Source organism: Triticum dicoccoides, chromosome 5B, assembly GCF_002162155.2.
Source record: "Triticum dicoccoides isolate Atlit2015 ecotype Zavitan chromosome 5B, WEW_v2.0, whole genome shotgun sequence".
NCBI lineage: Eukaryota > Viridiplantae > Streptophyta > Magnoliopsida > Poales > Poaceae > Triticum > Triticum dicoccoides.
The window spans coordinates 270,856,994-270,879,682 of NC_041389.1; the positions used below are offsets into that span (position 1 = coordinate 270,856,994).

Below are 22,689 nucleotides of genomic sequence, written 5' to 3' on the forward strand. Positions count from 1 at the left end.
GGGCGATGCGCCGCCGGATGAACTCCCTCACCACCATCGGCGCTGTCACCCCGACCTTCTTCAACTTGGCCAGCCTGGGCCAGACATGGGCAAGCCGACGGTCGATGAGCTTCGCGTGCCCCAAGCCGGAGCTGGGCACCGTCGATACTCGCGGGAGCAGGAGCAGGGGGCTGAGCGTGCTGGCATCCACATACACCCACTGCTTCCGGAATCCCCTCACATCTGGGCGGAGCATGAAGTCGATGCCCGAGCCGGCCGTCGCCGCCATGGCCTGGAAGGCCAGGCATCACGAGTGCTGTCGCGTCGACCAGGTGGAGCGAGAAGAAATGGCGACACAATGCAACGGAAGGAGCAATGCCCACCATAGCCTCGTACAGGAAGGCGGAGACAGCGAGGAGGATGATAGATTGGGGGTCTAGATGCAGCGCCTGGATCTGGTAATGCGAGATTATGGCATTGAAGAAATCGGAGAAAGGGGGGACCCGGCCAGCTAAGAGAGCATGAAGATGGATGGGGATCTTGGTGGCCTCCATGTCGATCATAGCCCGGGAGGCGGGCCAAGCCGTCGTCGCCTTCCACTCATTGGAATCGGCGGTGAGGGCTGGTCGGACCTTGGCCAACCCCTCCTGACTGATCATTGTCGACTGCTCAAGAGCACGCTCCAAGACTGCCCGGGATTCGGCCGGAGCGCAAGCCTTCCCCTTCTTCTTCGACCGCGGGGCCATGGCGGCAAGAGAAGATTGGCGCCGGCATCGAATCTGGGAGAAGAGCTGCGGGGTCGCAGGGAAGAGGAGGAACCAAGGGCGAGCACGGCGAGCAGTGATGGCAAAGCTGCGTTAGCAACAGGCGGCCGCCAAGCCTGGCAGTTATCAAGGCAGCGTGGGGAAGTGGGGACGCCCACGTCCCATCAAGCACCACACATCGACCGAGGCCGCAGGCGGATATGGCCCGCGGCGGTTCGCCCTTGCCCTTTGGCTTCGCCTCGAAGTCAAGCCCGAGCACGCCTTGGGCCCGGGGGCTACTGTCGGCGTTCTGGGACCCGGGATACTAAGACTTGCCTGCCTGCAGCCTATGGCGTGGCTCCATCGACGGCCTGATATGGCCCACCTTCAGCACCAACAACCCAAGACCATCGTGAGGGGCCAAGCCTCACGAGGCGGACGACACCAAGGCCTCCAAAGGAGCGGCCTCCTCAGGCTGGCTCCTGAGGAGCGGAGATTTCTATGCAAGCCTCACCTCGTGAGGTTTAGACGACGTGAGCCATGACGACCAAGGCCAGGCGGGCGCCAGCGGGTGCAGGACAACAGTTTCCTCTTTGGTGCTAAGGAGGCAAGCGCAGGCGCGAAGTCCCGAGGAATCAGCCAAAGGTTTCCATTCTCATGCAACAAGACCAAGACTAGGACGACAGGACGGAGGTCATCGCCGAGCCGGTGTCACGACCAGAGGCTTTTGCAGGCGAAAACCACTTTTGTTAGGATAAGATGTACTATTTGTTTCCCTTCGAATTTGACCGTTGTGGGACCCCTTTCCGCCTCCATTTTAGGGGAAGAAGACCTAGGCCACTATAAATAGGACCTAGGAGCTCCCGTTGCTCTAAGGGCATTTCTTAACGGGCGCCTTAAGCGCCCGTTTCTTCAGTTGCCGCAAACGGGCGCATACCCGCGCGCCGCGCTGGGCCGGCCCGTTTTCTTCTTTTTATTTCTGTTGAAAACTGCAGCAAAAAATCTTATTTTGAATGTGTGGTCTCGAACTCAAGATCTCTCAGTTGAAACAGTAGTGCACTAACCAACAAACCACCATACCAATTGTGTCCATTTATTTATTTTCGTTCATTTATTTACGTAGGGCGCGAGAGCCCACCAAACCAGCTTTCACTGCTCGCTGATTTCTAGGCATTTTTTCCTGTTTCCTTTTTCTTTTTCTTTTCCCATTTTCCTTTTTTTATTTTCCTAAAAATGTGAATTTTTAAAATTCGTGAAATTTTTAAAATTGAATGAACTTTTATCAAATTGATGAACTTTTTTAAAAATTAGATGAAAATTTTAAATTCCATGATTTTTTTTAAAACGTGAACAATTATTGAGAACATGAACAAAAAATTATATACGATGAGCGATTTTCCAAAACATTTTTTCGGTGTACGATGAACAATTTTTAACTACACAGCGAAAATTTTTGTGATATACATTCAAATAACTTAAAACATATTTATTCATTTTTTTATATAAGATGAACAAATTTTATACAATGAACATTTTTTTAATATAATCTGAACAATTTTTAACTAACATTGAACAATTTTGTGATATGCCATGAAAAACCATTTAAATACCCATTGAACATTTTTTTTATGTACACTGAATAATTTAAAATTGTGAACAAAATTTGAAAAAGGTAATAAATTTGAAAACTATGAACACATTTTGAAATCACGAACAAAAACGAAAAATACATTTTTTCTAAATTCCATGAATTTTTTTCAAATTTGATGAACTTTTTCTAGATTTCGATGAACTTTTGCCAACTTCGATGAACTTTTAATTCAAATTCAATGAACATTTTTCAAATTCGTTGAACTTGTTTTGAAATTCGAACGAACTTTTTTTATATGGATGGACTATTTTCAAAATTGATGAACTTTTTTGAAATTTGTGAACTTTTTTAGAATCAATTATTTTGTTTAGTTTGTTAACCTTTTCAATTCGTGATATTTTTTGAAATCTGTGAACATTCAAATTTCTTCCCGAAAAAATTACGTTTGCCCAAATCTGTGCGCAATAAATACCGCGACTTTAATTATTCTTAACTCATTCGCGCTAATTATATCCATGATTGATTGGTTGCCCTAGTGGTTAGGCGACTGGAACAGGTACTTCACGTCCCGTGGTCGAATCCTCACGGCAGCAACCCTTTTTGGGTTTTTTTTTTGTGGTATAGATAAGGCGTGTCGTGGGCCGGCCCAGCAGGCGCGGCTGTGAGCGCCAGCTTCCTGAACCGGCGCTTAAGGCGCCCGTTAGGAGCTCCCTGCTCTAAGCCTAGCAGAAAAAAACGTTTAGAAGGAAAAAACATATCCAGCGGGCTGTGACATCCTGCGCAGCACCCCCATGGCCAGAATTCGGCCCGTGAAGCCGATGAAGCCCGCCTGGCGCTCTGAGTCGCTCTCGCTCTAGGCCATCCGATTGACTTGGACGGTCCGCATCGCTCTCGGCCAAAACAAAACTGCTGCGGCCCGAAAACCCTAACCCTAGCTCATTTCCGGCTTTCCTCCCCGATTCACCGGATGCAGCGATTTCAGTGACTTGAGCGCCGGCGGCGGAGCACGTGGAGCTGACGGCGACGTGGGAGGCGGGGAGGTCCTTCACACGTGCACATCCGTAAGTGTGCCACCGGCTACTTTCTGCCCGCGCGTTATCCAGAGACAGCGGCGTCGCGGCGGCGATGCCCACGCTCGGCGGCGGTTCTGCGGGATCTGGACACGGCGTCATCAAGGCAAGCCCTTCACCTCTTCTCCTTTCATATCAACTTTTGGGCTCCAAAAATTTCGGGGATTCGATTTCCAGAGTTTTGCATTTGGGGATTTTTGGTCTGTTGATTTTTTGTTGTATCACGATCCACAAAAATATCGTGAATCAAGTAGTTCTCTACCTGTATATAGTGTCGTATTACATAAGTACGTAGTGGCTCACATAGCCCTTGAATAGCTAACTGCTGTTTCTTAGTAACGCAAAGATAGAAATTCAGAATGTCGAGAGAAACTGCGCTGGAGCATAATAAGCTGTTGCAATGCACAAGCTCTTTTGCTAGTATATCTAAAAAGTGGAAACGAAAAAAAAAGCAGCAAAGTGCACGATGGCTTCAACCAACTAGCGATTTTTTTTTCAGGATTCAAACTGGCGATCATAGCTTCTTTCTTTTTGAGAATTAACTAGCGATCAGATAGGTATACTAACCAGCGACCAGACCTCCACCAATAATAAACCCAGCGATAGTGGATGTGACTACTAAGTACTCCCTCTGTTCCCTCATAACCTTTTAGCTTTTCCTTGATTCGTGTATGTATACGCATTTTAGTATGTATGTTCACTCATTTTAGCATGTATGTAATCAATATTGAAATAGCTAAAAGGTCTTATATTAGGAAACGGAGGGAGTGCATGATTATTGCACCCAAAAGTTGGTGGGATAATGCAGTTGCCTCTGTACTTTATGTTTCATGTCAGGAACAGGGGAATCGTTGCTTTATTTGATACTCCCTTCGTCCCAAAATAAGTGTACTTTGGGACGGAGGGAGTAGCTAATTTGATTGAAGGTGTTGGAACCAAACAGTTGGTGTTTGGGTGAAGCTTTGGCTTGGTGGGCGGGGATAGTAACATAAGTTTTATCTTTTTCTCCAGAAAGTTTTGCCACTACTTAACATCTTATTTACGCTGGAAAAAGAAATAAACAAGTGAAATAAATTATGTAAGACGTGATCTGTAATTGAGTTCTTATATTTGTAATCATATTGTTGCATTACCTCATTAGTCTCCTTGCTTGCTTTTGAAGAGCTTTTGTGTTTGACTGACAGTTTTTTTTTGCTGTAGGGGAAGAAAGGGAACGCGATTGCTGACAGTAATGACCCTGCTAGAGCGTTTGCAAACAAGTTTAGAGTCACATATGGAAAGGACGAGTCTGAGGCGAATTCTGAAGATTGGAATAGCATTCTCTCCATATAAAAGATGCTGAGCCTTCCTCCTGATCGTGAACCGAAGGAGTATTTCACGGAATTGGACCAAAATCTGTATAAGGTACGAGATGCACGTTTTTCTGTTCATCTTGCTGGCTATATAGATTACAGATGGATTAAAATGTTGATGATTCTTGATGTAGGTAGTCAAAACCATTGAAGGAAGGAAATTGGAACCCAAGAGAGAAAGATTGGTGAAGGACCTACGACTTTTGATAGAGCAGTTCCTTGAGATGATGGAAACTGGCGTATTTCTCAATGAGGACAGACAGGTTGATTCAAGCTTTTTAAGTATAATTATGGATTTGTCAGCATAGTGTTATACTCCCTCCGTTCCAAAATAGATACCCAACTTTATACTAAAGTTAGTACAAAGTTGAGTCATCTATTTTGGAACGGAGGGAGTAGATGTTTGTTTTATTCGATTGTAGTGTGGTTGGTGCAAGTTTTTTGAAGCAATAATTATGGATTTGAGAGCAATAATGTTATAGATGTTTGTTTTATTCGATTGCAGTGTGGTTGGTACCTTTCTGTTACACATAAATACAACTAGTGCTGCATCTTTGTGTGATTCAATGTACCTTGCTAAATGCTGCCTAGCGCGTAGCTCGGGACAAAAGGTGGAGCAACATAGAAAACGTATATAGAGTAGAATAGTGAAGGTTTGTCATCCAGGAGGGAATTGGCCTGTTCCCACTATTCTCAGCAATGGTACGATTTCTGAGACTGGTGTCTTGTGCTCTTTGGGTACAAATATAGGGATTGATCCCTAAAACATGCTCCCTCCGCTGAAAATACTTATCATCAAAATAGATAAAATGAGATGTATCTAGAACTAAAATATGTCTAGATCCATCCCATTTTATCCATTTTGATGACAAGTATTTCTGGACGGAGGGAGTATAAGGGTAGGTGAGTTTCAGCATGGAGACTTCACAGGGCAAAAGGCCATCTGAATATTTTTGTTGGTTGACAGAAAATTATCTTCTCCTGATGATTTACTTGCTGTAAAGGTCCAAGTATTCTTGAACTTTAGACCACAAATAATCACTTTAATGGTCTGAGCTGCATGGTTAACTAGCATTATATGTTATTAAATGTTTTTGAGTAGATGATAAGAGTCATACAGCTGATATCGGACATGTTCTTCCTTCTGTATTAATAACTGGAGTGTAGAAGGTACACCTGAGAATAAAGATCTAGGTTGGCTCTGTGCTGATTGAGTGACTTCTATGTGCGAAATAACCCTTTTTACTTAAAGGCTGAACGTTTTAGTGAGCCTGCACATTTCATGTACTCCCTCCGATCCAGATTACTTGTTGCTCAAACGGATGTATCTAGACGTATTTAAGTGCTAGATACATCCATTTGAGCGAAAAGTAATATGGATCGGAGTAGTTAATTACATACTCAAATTGGTTCGTATTTGTTGCACTGTCGGGGCCTCCTCTTCAACATTTCCTTGATACAAACTGTTGAAGGCCCTTTGCCGAATACACATTCCATGCGCTTTGTGTAAATCTGTATCATGTAGTAATAACAAGCAGTCAACAACTATGTAGTGAGCAAATAAATGTGTACTATGTGCTGTGCTTAGTCTTTAGCTATTTCCTTGTCTATCCAGTACTAGAATAGTTATTGCTAAGTGTGTGTGGTCCAACGTCTAGACGTATTTGTCAGTGTTCATGTTTAGGTATATGGAGGTGCATTAATTTTTTAATTCTCATGCAGAGAGCAGCTTTGCAAGCAAAAGACTGGCTCGAGAAGAAGCTGAAGGTGCAGAGCTCGGTTCCATTATATGAAGATCCTGTCCTAAAATGTTCTGATTTAGACAGGTGGATTAAAAATCTATCATCTAGGAAGAACTCTTGAGGTAATTCTGGGACACATCATTAATTGAACATTTCTACTCCCTCCGTTCCTAAATATTTGTCTTTCTAGAGATATCAACAAGTGACTACATACAGAACAAAATGGTTGAATCTACAGTTTAAAATATATCTACATACATCCATATGTTGTAACCATTTGAAATGCCTAGAAAGACAAATATTTAGGAACGGAGGGAGTAGTAGTTTATTTGCAAGTTTTAGTTACTCCTTCCATTACATAACACTATATAGGGGGTCCTTCTCTTTTCTCATTGATTGGTATGTCTTTTTTCTCCGATTCAAATCTTAATCACAGTAGTCATAGATGAGCTCGTTTTCTGAAAACCTAAGACTTCTTCGTTCATTAGAATATATACATATAATTAGCATAAAATATATGATTAGAACTTTTTTCATTAGAATGAAACCTAGGACTCTTTCGTTGATTAGCACTTGTACCCATATTTCTCTCTATGCCCTGATGGAGTGATGCAGTAGTCGCATTTGCCAAATTAAAAATGCATTTATTTTCCATCTGCAATGTATAACTAAGATGCTGTTTCCAAATAATCATTTCTATGCATTTATGTTTTGCATTCCCATCCTTTCTTATTGTTAGTGTATTAGTCCATTTAGACTAGCTTCAGTTTGAAAGAGGACTCTGTCTAAACCTTTCTTGTTGTGAACAGGCTTGCATTGGAAGATTTTGAGAATGTGCGAATTGAGGAATTATCTTTAAACCCAAGCCAAGAAGGTGCTCTGAGCAATTTTATCAACTACTTCTGTGATCGGTTGTGTGACCATAAACAGCGATTTACATATAAACATGAAGAGCATACTTGCCGCCTGTTAGAATTTCAGAGACCTAATAAACAGCCACCGAGATGGATGTTGATTAAATTGATAAAAGATGCTGCCCGAGCCGGTATTTACATGAGAAGTGATAATCTATACCTTTCTGCTTTTAGTAACAAAGATGATGAAATCTTTGAGCTTGTGACGCATCCTTCTTACCGAATAATCAAAGATTCTATTCCATTCGGATGTAGCACGGAGTACCCCAGCATGATGAACTATGAAAGAACTAAATATGTTCCAGCAGATCAAACTGAGAAGAGGTTGCTGGAGATAATTCTTAACATGGATAAATTTGAACATGGCTTTGAAGTGCTGTCAAATTATGACCATGCCATTATGTCAGATCCGCTTGTGAGCCAGGATGTGAGACAACAAAAGATTCAAGAAGTCCAAGAGGCTTTAGCTCGAAAGGCAGTGGTTCTAGGGGAAGTTTCCCGCATTGTAGAGTTATTCTTATCTGTGAATCAGAAATGGAAGGAAGGCCGTTCATTCCTTACAAAACTGTTGTTTGAGTATATGATGCATTGGAAAGTTATGTCAGATAAGGTTCGCAATGGTAGTGTTGATGATCAGTTTAGCAAAGAAATTGAGTCTGTAATCTTGCTGAAGTTCAGATCTGATGCAATTAAGCTTCTCAATGTGGTGTGCAACTCCAAGGGGCCTGGACTTGATAAGAAGAGACCCACGGAACCTGGTGATGATGACAAAGGATCAGAGGATCCTGGTGATGATGACAAAAGATCAGAGGATCCTGGTGACGATGACAAAGGATCAGAGGATCCTTGTGACAATGACAAAGGATCAGAGGTTCCTGGGTCAAGCTATGGACTGACTGGTCACGATAAGGATAAGAAAGGAAACAGACCTGGATCTGAACCATTTGATAGTTGCGATGTCAACCTGGAGGGTGGCCGTGAGGGTGGAGAACAGAAGAACTATAATGATAGCATGCCAGGGATAAGCTCTAGACCACTTGATAGTTGTGATGTCAACCTGGAGGGTGCCCGCGAGGGTGGAAAACAGAAGGAGAATGATAGCATGCCAGGGACAAGTGACATGAGCAAAATCGCAATAGCTTTCATGCTAGGATTGGCTGTTAACAAGAACTTGCTCGAGCCTTTGATCAGGAAAAGAAGTTTAGAACCTTTCGTCATCACAAAAAAAGGGGTGAACTTCTCAATCATCAGCCGAAGGAGTGTGGAACCTTTGCCATTGCTACCTGGTTCTCCAGGATCTGAACATGCAACTGGTTTGGGTCAAGTGCTGCCATTAATACCAGATTCTTCAATGTCTTTACATGGACATGGTCTGGATCCGCTGCTGCTGCCAGGGACAATTCCATGTGGCCCTGCTGTCAGCTCGTTTGGACGGTCTTTACATGGACATGGTTTGGATCTGATTGTGCCGAGGATGCTGCCATGGATAATTCCACCTGTCCTTGCTGTCAGCTCTTCTGGACGTGGATTGGAGATGGTTCTAGAGCCGAGCCGCTATAAAACTCCTGATTTTTCCTTGATTTCTTTAGACGAACCAGATCTGGGTGAGGCGCAAGAACGGATCAGTGCTAGTGGGAGTTCGAGTGCTAGTGGGAGTTCGACCGAGGAAGATATGGTTAGCTTCTTCCAGGAATTTATCTCCTCGGAATCATATCCTCTTTCTACAGGCCAGACACTTCTTGAAATTTTCTGTATCCACACAAACTTGAGCTTGATAAAGACTATTGTTCTGTATGATGATCGAGGTGGTAATCTTATCTATGAGTCCAAGAAAGGAGAAAAGGAGCAGTTTATCAAAAGACGCTCTAATTGGTTGTCCGAGCATACAGGAAAAAAACAATCCACTTTCATTGTACGCTATCTATTTATAAATTAGGTCATCATATTCTTTTCCTGATTGTGGTGAATTTCCTGCTGAAGTTTCTATAATATATATGCAGGATTGCCTTGTTCTTGAAGGCCCAAGCCGTCCTATGACTGCTCATGCAGACTTGTGGATCGTTCAAATTGATGTGCCAGCTGAATCATCTTTTATTAAGCTTGAAGATGAAGATCCTGAAGTACCCGGGAGTGTATTTGAGGCCACATTACTGTTGGATGATGATTACATTGACAAAACCAATAGCAGTTTGATTTCTTTGAGAGGTGGCTTTCTGAATATTACATCGGTGACTTTCAGCAATGCAGTGTCATCATCAGTCAGATTGGCATTTCATGTTTCTCCTATTAGCAGTTTTGGTGATTGCCCTAAAGTGGAGGGTGACCTTGCATTATATGTTGAAAATTATCCAGTTGGTTTCAGTATCTTGAAGAATCAAGTCGAGGATGATGCTGTACATTTGGTGAGACTGGGTCCTTCTGTTTTCGAACTTCCCTTGACAAGGCATGTTCTTGCACTGCCCATTGGTTCTACTGTACATGTCTTAGGGACTTTGAAACTACCAAGTTTGGAAGTGTGTGTGGATCAGCATTTGCGGCTCGACAAGAACGTTATTCGGGCTGAATGGCATATGGATTCTAGCGTGAGTGCTGCTATATGGATTGAGTCAAGTTCATGTTTCTAGACTCTCCACCGCACAACAGGTAAGATACTGTTTTTAGTTGCAATATTTCAGTTAGCAGGAAGTTTCTAAATGCTCTATTTGTATGAGTGCCTAATGGGAGATCTGAAATTACTGTACCTATTGTAATTGATTTAGTGACCATGATAAAATAATGCTCTCTTTATTAAACTAAAGAACCAACGTATTTGGCATATTTATCTATCTACTCCCTCCTTCCTAAATATAAGTCTTTTTAGAGATGGACTACATACGGATGTGTATAGACGTAGTCTAGAGTATCCACTGTTCATATTGGAATCTCTAGAAAGACTTATATTTAGGAACGGAGGGAGTATTTCTCTATCTAGAATATCCACTGTGCCAGATGTATCAATTGATTATGTCTATTTTGTCTTGATCAGATGTATCAATTGATTATGTCTATTTTGTCTTGATCAGTTCGTGCTCTTGGTCCACTTCCTACATCTTGCTGCATGTACATGCTTGCTCTCGAATTGGAGGAGTGCCACAGAGAATAACACACTTTTTGCTTGCCCGATTGCTAATTGACATGTTGGATTCATATGAACCACGGCTTGGATCTGTTGTGCTTCTGGAATTCCTGAATCAGTTTGAAGAGGCAGAGAAGATTGTAATTTCTTTAGTGTATTTTGGTGGTGTGTAGAAACAGTAGCTACTTTGACTAGCTCGGTCTAGTTTGGCATGTAAGGTGTTAAAATCCTTGCCTACTCATTACTAGTGCCGAAGTGCGTGACGGTGAGAACACCCATCTGAACTTTTTATTGTTGGTTTGGTTAAAGGTACGAAATGAAGAGTGGAGTGAACCGGTTGTAATTTTTGTTCGGGAATTGACGGCCTGCATGGCATGCCATGCCATGGTAAAGGAATGGAAAAAGAAAAAGATAAGACACTAGAAAAAGAAGTACTAATAGTGGGAATCTGTAGCTAGTTTAGTGTCATTTTTGTTTATTTGGCAATCAAGTGATCAGCGACACTATTTTTATTTTCATAACCTACCGTGAGTACAGGTTGAATCTAATTTGCTTTTGTATTTATTTTGATTACTGATTGCATTTTAGTTTCTGTAAAATTTAGAGGGAAACTCGCAGTGCAGTGATCCCATTATTACTGACGAAAGAACAGCGGTTCAGAAATATAGGGAGAGCCCAAGGCGTTAGCTCGGTGCGAGAATTTTAACTGCAGCTCCGTAGGGCCCTTAGACTAGTCATAATGGGTAGTAACTCTACCCAACTTAGGCCGTGTTCGGCTCCACTCCGCTTAGGAGCGGAGCGGCCTAAACTGAGCTCCACAACTCCGTGGAGTTGAGTGGATGGGATGGATTCCGAAGCGAGTCTTATAGTAGTAACATGCATATGTATATGTTACTAGTCTATATTACCACATCTACAACGAGGGGTAACATATGTGTGGTATCATGCAACACTTCATTTATTTGGTTGTAGATTTATTTTGTCTTGATTTTTGTGATGTTACAGTAACTAGCTATGTTATCACATGCCCCTATTTTTCATTAATTATTTGTCACATCATCTATTTTACCTAGAGATGTATGATGTTACCATCTATGTTACTCTCATTGTGGGTACTCTTAGAGCAAGTATAATAGTCATATTCAACAGGCTACAATGGAGTCCATATGAGCAAAAATCTGAGTTGGAGAAAAAAATAGAAAGGAGAGAGAAGGAGTGGGCTCTTCGTGAAGCGCCGGGGTAAGGCACAGAACGCGAGAACCCGATGCGAGCGCTAGCGACACCGCTTCTGATCCCCTGCGTCTCCCTTCCCTCGTTCGCTTCACTTTTCACCTTGGGCGTGTGAAATCCATCCTTGCCTCGCTCCAAATCGCTTTAAAGCTTCCAGCTTCCCCAAATCGCCCCTCCCCCCAACTCTAGAACAGCCGCTGGCGCCGCATCAACAAGATGGGTCAGCAGTCAAAAGGTCGCATGCGGCGACGCCTCAGGTCATCCCGCCGTCGCTGCTTCAATTCGTCCCGCCGCTGATGCCGCACCTCGTCCCGCCGCTTGCGCCACACCTCGTCCCGCCATCACGCTAGCCCGGACCAGGTGCCCGGATTCCCCCATGGCCACCAACTGCAGCGGCGGCCTCTGCACCATGCTGGCTCCCCAGACGCAAGGCCGTTTGTGGAACAAGATGTGTGCTGACATCACCTATTGCAGTGCACCCTGTGGTGCAAATGCCACGTACGCGGCCGAGAACGCGTGCCCACGTTACGCCATCCCAGAATAGTGTCACACTTAGAAATTAGAACGTCAATACATTTTGATCTTGCATCCTGTCACATTCCAAATTACTACCACACTATATTTAATTGTTAACCTGTTCACAACGATCAAAACCTAAATGGTTTCCCACTTAGGAGCGTATTAGTACTCGGTTATAAATACTACCTACTCCAAGATTACTGCACATTCCTCCTCAACTCCTCATCCACAAAAACAAACAAGTCTTTCATCGTCTTTCCCTTGCGACTGCCATGGCCCGCATGAGTTCTGGGTCGAGAGATTGCTACCAGGGAGAGGCGAGCATGGAAGCGGAAACACGAGAGATGTCCCTCCTTGCCACGAAAGCAGCCGGCATGTCCTGCCGCGCTGCCGTAGCAGCACAGAGGTCCACAGAGGTCTCGCCGCACCGTTGCTGCAACAGGCTGGTTCGGCCGCACCGCAGAAGCAGCAAAGATGTCCCACCGCGACGCGAATGCAGCAGAGATGTCCTCCCGTCCCGTGGCGGCCTGGGAAAATGTCTCGCGGGCAGGCAAGGACTCTCACAGGCGCATGCCGCTATGCTCGATGACCTGATGGGTCGGATCTCCGGCTGGATGAAGCTGCAGGACAAGATGAATGCCTCGTTTGAAAATGCTACCGGTGTCATCCGGGGACTAGGGGAGGACAAGGAGAAGCTCTGCAACCGAGCGCGACTTGCTGAGAGCGAATATCGCTGGAAGGGCGAAGGAGCACGAGGAGACCACTGCCTTGTTGAAGGTGACGGGCGTCATCCTCAAGAAACTTATGGATGAGAATACCATGCTCTGCATCGAGCACGGAAGGCTGGTGGAGGAATCCGTGGATGCTGCCAAGCAGCGTATTGAGGACATGAAAGAGATCATCGCCGCTCGCCGCGAGAACTAGTCCCCGTAGCCTGCAGCGCATCAAGAAAGTAGAGATCAGCGAGCCAGATCGTTGTCTGCGTCTTCCTTCTTCTTTTGCCCTTGTGTATTTCGGGCGTTGTCGCATGTGCCTTTTTTAATTATCTTCCTAAATATGTAAGACAATTATTATCCACTGTCATTGTCCTTATATTCAACAGTCTTGCTATAAGTCGCAGTCGATGCTCTATAGGTCCGTTGGATCTTACATCAAGATCCGTGCAAAACTTTCTTTTCAGATTTTCTTTTTACTCTCTTAAATCTCAGTCGAGTGAGACATAGCCACGCCATTAAACAGGGACTCGGGCGCCATTAATGTAGACGTTGTAAGAGAGGTGGGCGGGGAATGGATGTCAAAGGGATATCCTCCCGATAAGCACGCGCAGGGGTCTGATCGCACGCCTCTCATACTCAAATAGCTACCCCACACGACACCTCCTAGCTAATAAAAAAGGGGACGCGTGGCAGCACGTAAGCGGTAAGTAGAACGCCCACGCTTTCAATAATACTTGTGATTCCAATTGTAACGTGACAACACTTGTTCCAAAATGACTTTGTCAATTGTTAATGTGTGCGCCTTTGCAAATCGGACAATTTTTTTACCACAACATGTTGGTGCCATGTCATATGACACCATGCCAAGTTTCATGATTTTTAGGCGAGTTTTGGATTTGCAGGAATTTTAAAACCAAATTTCTAGATGTTTCCGGCGAAGCCACAATGCCCAGATCTTTGAATTCCATTCCCATTTCTTGCGTGGGACCTAGAAATTCGCCCAAGTACACATATATGATTTTTTCAACTAACTTTGGCGCATTGGAGCATGTGCTTGTAGTTCAAATTTGAATTATGTGCATTAAATGCCTAGAAACTCGATTAATGTATAAAAAGGTCTAACGAACCCGGAATAATTCCAAAATTTAGCATGAAACTCCTATTGGTCTAAGCTACCTCTATAAAAAATCAAGGCGGGAGAAGGGAGTGTATGCCATTTCACGCACGGAGGTGACACGTTCCCTCTCGGAAGCACGAGCCTTCTTGAGAGAAGCTCCGGTTTGCAAGAAGCTTATACCAAAGCTTGTCCCAATCTGGCCAAAAAATTTACCACAACATGTTGGTGCTATGTGATATGTCTCCAACGTATCTACTTTTCCTAACGCTTTTCCTCTTGTTTTGGACTCTAATTTGCATGATTTGAATTAAACTAACCCCAGACTGACGTTGTTTTCAGCAGAACTACCATGGTGTTGTTTTTGTATAGAAATAAAAGTTCTCGGAATGGAACGAAACTTTGCGAGGAATTTTTATCAATAAAGAGAATTTCTGGAGCCAAGATCCACCGGAGGGGGGCACCTGGGTGGGCACAACCCACCAGGACGCCCCCCTCCCGGCCCGCCCAGGTGGGTTGTCCCCACCTGGTGGCCCTGCGGACCTCAAACATTACACTATAAAATCACATATTCGGAGAAAAAAATCAGGGAGAAAGAATTATCACGATCCACGAGATGGAGCTGCTGTCACCTCCTATTCTTCATCGGGAGGCCAGATCCGGAGTCCGTTTGGGGCTCCGGAGAGGGGGATCTTCGTTCTTCGTCATCACCAACCCTTCTCCGTCACCAATTCCATGATGCTCCCCACCGGAAGTGAGTAATTCCTTCGTAGGCTCGCTGGTCGGTGAGGAGTTGGATGAGATTCATCATGTAATCTAGTTAGTTTTGTTAGGGCTTGATCCCTAGTATCCACTATGTTCTGAGATTGATGTTGCTATGACTTTGCTATGCTTAATGCTTGTCACTTTGGACCGGGTGCCATGATTTCAGATCTGAACCGTTTATATTATCATCATTATATCCATGTTCTAGATTTGATCTTGCAAGTTATAGTCACCTACTACATGCATGTTATGATCCGGCAACCCGAGAGTGACAATAGTCGGGACCACTCCCGATGATGACCGTAGTTTGAGGAGTTCGTGTATTCACAGTGTGTTAATGCTTTGTTCCGGTTCTTTATTAAAAGAAGGCTTTAATATCCCTTAGTTTCCAATTGGACCCCACTGCCATGGGAGGGTAGGACAAAAGATGTCATGCAAGTTCTTTCCATAAGCACGTATGACTATTTACGGAATACATGCCTACATTATATTTATGAACTGGAGCTAGTGCCGTATCGCCCTAGGTTATGACTGTCACATGATGAATATCATCCAACAAATCACTGATCCAATGCCTACTAATTTATCTTATATTGTTCTTGCTAAGTTACTACTGCTATCGTTACTAGTGCACTTGATACAAAATTACTGCTATCACTGTTACCGTTGCTGTTGCTGTTGCCACTACTATCAAAACTATCATATTACTGTGCTACTGATCATATATTCTTTGGCTCCCCTTGTGTCGAATCTATAAATTTGGGTTGAATACTCTACCCTCGAAAACTATTGCGATCCCCTATACTTGTGGGTTATCAAGACCTTTTTCTGGCGCCGTTGCCGGGGAGCATAGCTATATTTGTTGAGTCACTTGGGATTATTATCAATTTATCACTATGAAGAATGTGAAGGATGCTAAGTCTAATATTTATCCCTCTAAGAAGAGGGGAGGTAAGGAACTGCCATCCAGTTCTGCTTTAAATCCACCTTCTGTTATAAGTAAACTTGCAACACCACCACATGCTATTGATCCTGATATGTCACAAGTTGTTGATGATGCTACTTCTGCTATGAATGATACTTATGATGATGCTAGTACCTTGCTTGATGATAATGATGTGCCACTTGGTGACTTTCTTGATGAACAAATTGGTAGAGTAATTCAACATGATGTTGCTGAACCTGGTGATGAGCTTGAATCTGAAACTCCTAAAACACCTGCTAGAACTAGCCTTCCTAGATATGAATTGCCTAAGGTACCGGAAGGTTATGTTATGAATGAGGAGACAACTAGAGATATTCTTGCTTGTAAGGATAGAGATGATCTAGAGAAATTACTATGCAAGTATAAAGAAAAATCTCTGAATGCTAGAATGAAATATGATCCTAAGTTTGCTACTTCACCTATCTTTAGATGATAAGGATTATGAAGTCTCTGTCGACCAGAGTTAATTACTTTGGTTGAATCTGATCCTTTGCATGGTTATGAAACTGAAACTGTTGTGGCACATCTTACTAAGTTGAATGACATAGCCACCCTTTTTACTCATGATGAGAAGACTCGTTATTACTATATTCTCAAATTATGTCCGTTCTCATTAAAGGGTGATGCTAAATCTTGGTACAATACTCTTGCTACTAGTTGTGTGCGTAGTCCCCAGGATATGATTTACTACTTCTCTGAAAAATATTTTCCTGCTCATAAGAAACAAGCTCCTTGCAGGAAATATTTAACTTTGTGCAAATTAAAGAAGAGAGTCTCCCACAAGCTTGGGGGAGGCTTTGCCAGTTACTTAATGCTTTGTCTGATCATCCTCTTAAGGAAAATGAAATACTTGATATCTTCTATAGTGGACTAACCGATGCTTCTAGGGATTTCCTAGATAGTTGTCCTGGTTGTGTTTTCAGGGAACGAACTATTGGGCAAGCTGAAGAATTATTGAATAACATATTGAAAAATTATGATGATTGGACTCTTCTTGAAACACCGGCTAAACCCACTCCGAAGAAGAGGGGTATGTTATATCTCAGTCCCGAAGATATGCAAGAGGCAAAGAAATCCATGAAGGAAAAAGGTATTAAAGTTGAGGATGTCAAAAAATTACCCCCTATTGAAGAAATACATGGGATTAATACACCACCACTGCCTATGGTGGTAGAGGTAAATTCTCTTGTGAAATTCAATGATAATGAAAATCCTCACGATATGCACCCTAGCCAATGCCTTCATGAGTTTGAAAACTATATTAGAAAACAAGATCACTTCAATACAAATGTTATGAAACAATTGAAATACAATTCTGATATGATTGCTCGCTTGAGCGACTTGTTATTTAGAATCTCAAATGATGTTAGAGGTGTTGGAAAGCATGCTTCTATGGTACAAACCCAGTTAGAACAAGTTGCTAAATCTCAAAGAGAGTTGCTAGATGAAATGAATAATAACATACATGACTTTGCTGTTAGAGTTGCAATTAGAGGAGGTAAAATGACTCAGGAACCACTTTATCCCGAGGGACATCCAAAAAGAATTGAACATGATTCACAAAGGAACAACACCACTGCACCTAGTCCTTCTAAAAAGAAAAAGAAGAAGAAAAATGATAGGACTTTGCATGCCTCTAATGAACCTGGAGTAGAAACCCCCCTGATAATGAAGTCTCTATCTCTGATGTTGAAACTCAACCTGGTAGTGAACACTCACCTTATGATAATGAAAAAGTTAATGATGAGGTTCATGAAGATAGTCAACCAAATAATGAAGAACCGGACAATGATGTTGAGATAGAACCACCAGTTGATCTTGATAACCCACAACCTAAGAATACAAGATATGATAAAAGAGACTTCATTGCTAGAAAAAACGGTAAAGAAAGAGAATCGTGGGTTCAAAAACCTATGCCCTTTCCACCCAATTCAACTAAAAATAAAGATGATGGAGAATTTGAACGCTTTGCTGAAATGCTGAGGCTAGGATTTTTGCGTACTCCCTTGACTGATATCTTGAAAATGCCTCCTTATGCAAAGTATATGAAAGACATCATTACCAATACGAGAAAAATACCGGAAGCTAAAATCTCCATCATGCTTGCTAATTATACTTTTAAAGATGGAGTACCTAAAAAACTTGGAGATCCGAGAATACCAACTATACCTTGCTCCATCAAAAAGAATTATGTGAAAACTGCTTTATGTGATTTAGGAGCTGGTGTTAGTGTTATGCCTTTTTCTTTATATAAAAGACTTGATTTGAATAAACTTGCACCTACTGAAATATCTTTGCAAATGGCTGACAAATCAACTGCCATACCTACCGGTATTTATGAGGATGTGCCCGTTGTTGTTGCTAATGTTACTATTTTGACTGACTTTGTTATACTTGAGATGCCCGAGGACGACAACATGTCGATTATCCTTGGTAGACCCTTCTTGAATACTGCAGGGGATGTTATTGATTGCAATAAAAGCAAGGTCACATTTCATATCAATGGTAATGAGCATATGGTGCACTTTCCAAAGAAACAATTCCAAGTGAATGGTATTAATGTTATTGAAAAGTCTCCGACAATCACTATTGGAAGTTTTCAAATACCTCTACCTACTGCCAAAAAGAAATATGAAATGCTTATTGTTGGGGACATTCATATCCCCATTGAGGTAACTTAGTGATATACGAAAGTTCTTCGGTTTCATGCTAATCGAAAGTGGTTGTTAATAAGACCTGATCAACCTTATTAATGGATCATTTTTTAGAGGTATGAAATTGATGAATTTAGTAAGAACTACCTTTTGTCCCTATCTTTTGTTTTCTGTTTTTATTAGTTAAATAAAATAAAATGCCATGCTTTGTCTGTTTTCTAAATTTTCCGTGCAATAAAAAATGACCCAAAAATAAAAGTTCTCAGATCGCTCTAAAAAATCAATACGATTTTTTCTGAATATTTAAGAATTTCTGGTGCAAATAATATCAGAGGGAGGTGCACCAGGTGGGCACAACCCACCTGGGCGCGCCGGGACCCCCAGGCGTGCCCTGGTGGGTTGTGGTCCCCACGTGGCCCCCCTCACTCATCCCTTCACACCACATCATCACTTACCTCCAGAAAAAAATTCTCCATTGCTCTCTCTCCCGTGTTCTTGCTCTCATACCCGTGGATTTTGATCTCTTTACCCGAAGCTCCATTTCCGAAACTATTTCGGGGGATTGTTGCTTGGTATGTGACTCCACCGTTTGTCCAATTAGTTTTTGTTTTAGTTGTTTATATTTTGAATAATTACCTACTCTTGGTGCTGCTGTAGATGAGCTTGCATGTTGAATTCTTAAGAGTTCTAAGTAGTTTGAATGCTTGCTATGGCCTCTATGTATCCCTATGAGTAGTTGGTATCATTTTTGTGAAGTTTTGTTGAGAAAATTTTGTGGACTAAAAATTTCAGAACTTGTGTTCATAGGAAAAACATGAATATCTTTAGGAAGTTTGGTTCCAAGAAGAACTTCAAGGGAGTTATTGGGGAGTCATCTAACAGTGATCTCCACCCCTGGAGGTTGGCGGAAGTAGGGCCGTGGGCCACATACCCCGTTCATGGAAGAGGCTGGAATCCTACAAGAGTTTACACAATATGCTGCTAATGCCGGCCTCACCGACTTCATCGCAGCTGAATGTGAACAATATCATCTCCTCCCAAACACCTTTGTTCAAAGTTTTAATTTCTTTACTAGGAATAATCCTCCTGAGGTGCAGTTTAATTTATATGCTGAAACCTGTCAGATACCACGTGCTGAATTTTGTAACATATGCACGGTCCCTTCTGATGGGAGCTTAGTTGATCCTAGGCCCGCAGAGTTTGAGGCCTTTTATCGTACCTTGACAGTGGGAGATGAGAGAGGGGTGTCATCTATCACTGCCTTTGGCTTGCATTTTCCTGTCGTTCATTACTTTGCTCTTTTCATTGCAAAATGCTTGCTTGCTAGAGAGAAGGTGGGTGCACTCAGTTCACCAGACCTTGTTGTTTTACGTCGTGCACTAGAGGGCGACAACACTTATAGCTTGGGAGCTATTGTGGCACGTCACCTCCACATTAATAAGTCCAGGGGTAAAATACATGGTGGGATTTTTGCTACTCGTTTGGTGGCTCACTTTAATGTTGAGATACGCCTTCATGATTACCCTATGACCAAGGTTTACCTAGACTGCGCAGCCATGGAACACCACCATTTTATTGCACGAGATTACCCTAACATTCCTATTACTTATAACCTAGTTTCTAGCATTGAAACTCGTGATATTATTCCATTGCCTGCTCCTGTTTTGTTTGATCATGTTGCCAGGGCGGATATAGGATTATGCTTGCGGATATCTTCGCCTACCGGAACGACCAGGCAGCAGCAGAGGAGGAGCCTCAGCAGTGGGATACATGGATGCCCGCTCCTCAGCACCTCGACTACTATCCAGGCTACTGATCAATTACCAAGCTAGGCCAAAAGCCTAAGCTTGGGGGAGTACTTGTTCCTCACCGGCATTACATTCTTGTTCACACATCTCATTCCAGTTGTCGCTGTTTACACTTTTTCATTGTATCATCCATGCTTAATTTTATTTTCTTGCTTTCTTCTTGTGTGTCTGAAAAACCTTAGAAAAACCAAAAAATGGTTGTAGTTAATTTACTTTCTATGCATGCTTAGCTGTAGCACTAAAAAGAAAGCCCAAAAAGATTTCCTTGCTCTTCTTTTACTTCTTGGGAGCTTTCTCATGTAAATAGTTTTCTCGTTTTTGCTTTCCCTTTTATTTGCTTGTTCAAGAAAACCCAAAACTCCAAAAATATTTCAGTGTGTTTCTCTGAATTTCTTTTCTTTTTATTTGAGTCTCACCAAGGAAAAGACCACGATGAAAATTTTGAGTGGCTCTCATTTGCATAATTGTTTATCTAACAAAGAGCCCATGTTACCTTGTCTTCTCCTGTTGAATAAAATGTTTGCAGGTTCCAGCTTGGTCCATGGCACTCTTGCACTATTATTATTTTCACTTTGTTCGGTCGTGCAAGTGAAAGGCAATAATGACGATATTCGATGAACTGGCCGTGGCAGAGAGAAACTGGTATGAACTTGACTTGTTCTATTTTTGTAAATATGTTTAACCTAGTATCCATGATTTAGCCCGTTATGATTAAATATGTTTGCAATGACAATTAGAGATTATAGTTTCTCATGCCATGCATAAGTAGCTAGGAGTGGATAATGATTTATCTTGGATATCAACATTGCGTTAAAATGATTGTGATGTAGTATAATGATATGGTATCCTCCTCTGAATGTTCGAGTGGCTTGACTTGGCACATATTCATGCATGTAGTTGAATGAAAACCAACATAGCCTCTATTATATTTATGTCCATGGTGTTCATATCCTACTCATGCTAGTGTCCAATATTAGTTATGCATAATGCATGTTCATGACCGTTGTTGCTCTCTAGCTGGCCGCTTCTCAATCTAATTGCTAGCCTTCGCTTGTACTAAGTGGGAATTCTGCTTGTACATCAAAAACCTTGAACCCAAGTTATTCCAGATGAGTCCACCATACCTACCTATATGCGGTATTACCCTGCTGTCCTAAGTAAATTTGCATGTGCCATCTCTAAAAACTTCTAATAAATATCCTTTTTGTGTGCCTGGATCATTCATTGAACAATAGAAGGTGGTAGGTATCTTCCATGCTAAGCGGGTTATTCTCGGGTTGAGTGTTTATTCATTCGCCAGCACACGAGAAAAGGGCGGTAATAGGGATGCACAGACCCAAACTACAAACAGAAAAGCTTACAAATAATCAAACAAAAACTCCCAATGGAGTCAAAACCTTTACTTTTATTGCTTGGGAACCGCCACTAGCATGCTTAGCATGGAAGATATTGATAACTGATGGTCGTGAAGTAAACAAGAAGGGTGCATGTCTCAAAATATCATTTACCTCTGTTTTAAAACTTGAGCTCTGGCACCTCTACAAATCACTGCTTCCCTCTGCGAAAGGACTATCTATTTACTTTTATGTTGTGTCATCACCTTCTAAAATAAGCGCCAGAACCTAAGAGCACTGCTGTCATGCTTATGCATTGTGTGTAGCTAATGTTGGGTGCATCACGACTGGATCTTTTCTACCATGAATTACAATGTTTAATCGTTGTTTGAACTTTGGAGGGGCTCTGCATTTATGTTTTGCGATCTCAGAAAGGGCTAGTGAGATACCACTATTGTCATATTATATCATGGTTGTTTTGACAACGTGTTGCCATTTGAGATATCTTATTATTGCTCGCTAGCTAATTATGTCATTGATATGAGTTAATATAATTTTTAAGAGTTATTGTCGGCATGGTTAGTTATAATGTTGGCTGAAGACCTGGGTGCTGTTTACGCTTATTTATGCAAACAAGATCAAAAGAGTTCGTAAAAGTTTTTCTTTTTCACTTTCAGTTTATCAACTAAATTGCTTGAGGACTAGCAAAGGTTTAAGCTTGGGGTAGCTGATACGCCTCCAACATATCTACTTTTCCTAACGCTTTTCCTCTTGTTTTGGACTCTAATTTGCATGATTTGAATGAAACTAACCCCGGACTAACGCTGTTTTCAGCAGAACTACCATGGTGTTGTATTTGTGCAGAAATAAAAGTTCTCAGAATGGAATGAAACTTTGCGAGGAAATTTTATATCAATAAAAAGAATATCTGGAGCCAAGATCCACCGGAGGGGGGCACCTGGGTGGGCACAACCCACTAGGACGTGCCCCCACCCCCTCCTGGCACGCCCAGGTGGGTTGTCCCCACCTGGTGGCCCCGCAGACCTCAACCCTGATAC

The 22,689-nt window shown here is 42.4% G+C and overlaps 1 protein-coding gene across 1 annotated transcript; it reads left to right on the forward strand.

The window, feature by feature from the left end:
• Positions 1 to 4,587: 4,587 nt before the first annotated feature.
• On the forward strand, positions 4,588 to 10,851 carry LOC119308372. The gene is made up of 6 exons (XM_037584501.1): positions 4,588 to 4,787; positions 4,870 to 4,998; positions 6,458 to 6,599; positions 7,287 to 9,303; positions 9,392 to 10,034; positions 10,454 to 10,851. The coding sequence occupies exons 4-5, from the start codon at positions 7,486 to 7,488 to the stop codon at positions 10,013 to 10,015; spliced, it is 2,442 nt and encodes an 813-aa protein (XP_037440398.1). The 5' UTR covers positions 4,588 to 4,787; positions 4,870 to 4,998; positions 6,458 to 6,599; positions 7,287 to 7,485; the 3' UTR covers positions 10,016 to 10,034; positions 10,454 to 10,851.
• The last annotated feature ends 11,838 nt before the right edge of the window (positions 10,852 to 22,689 follow it).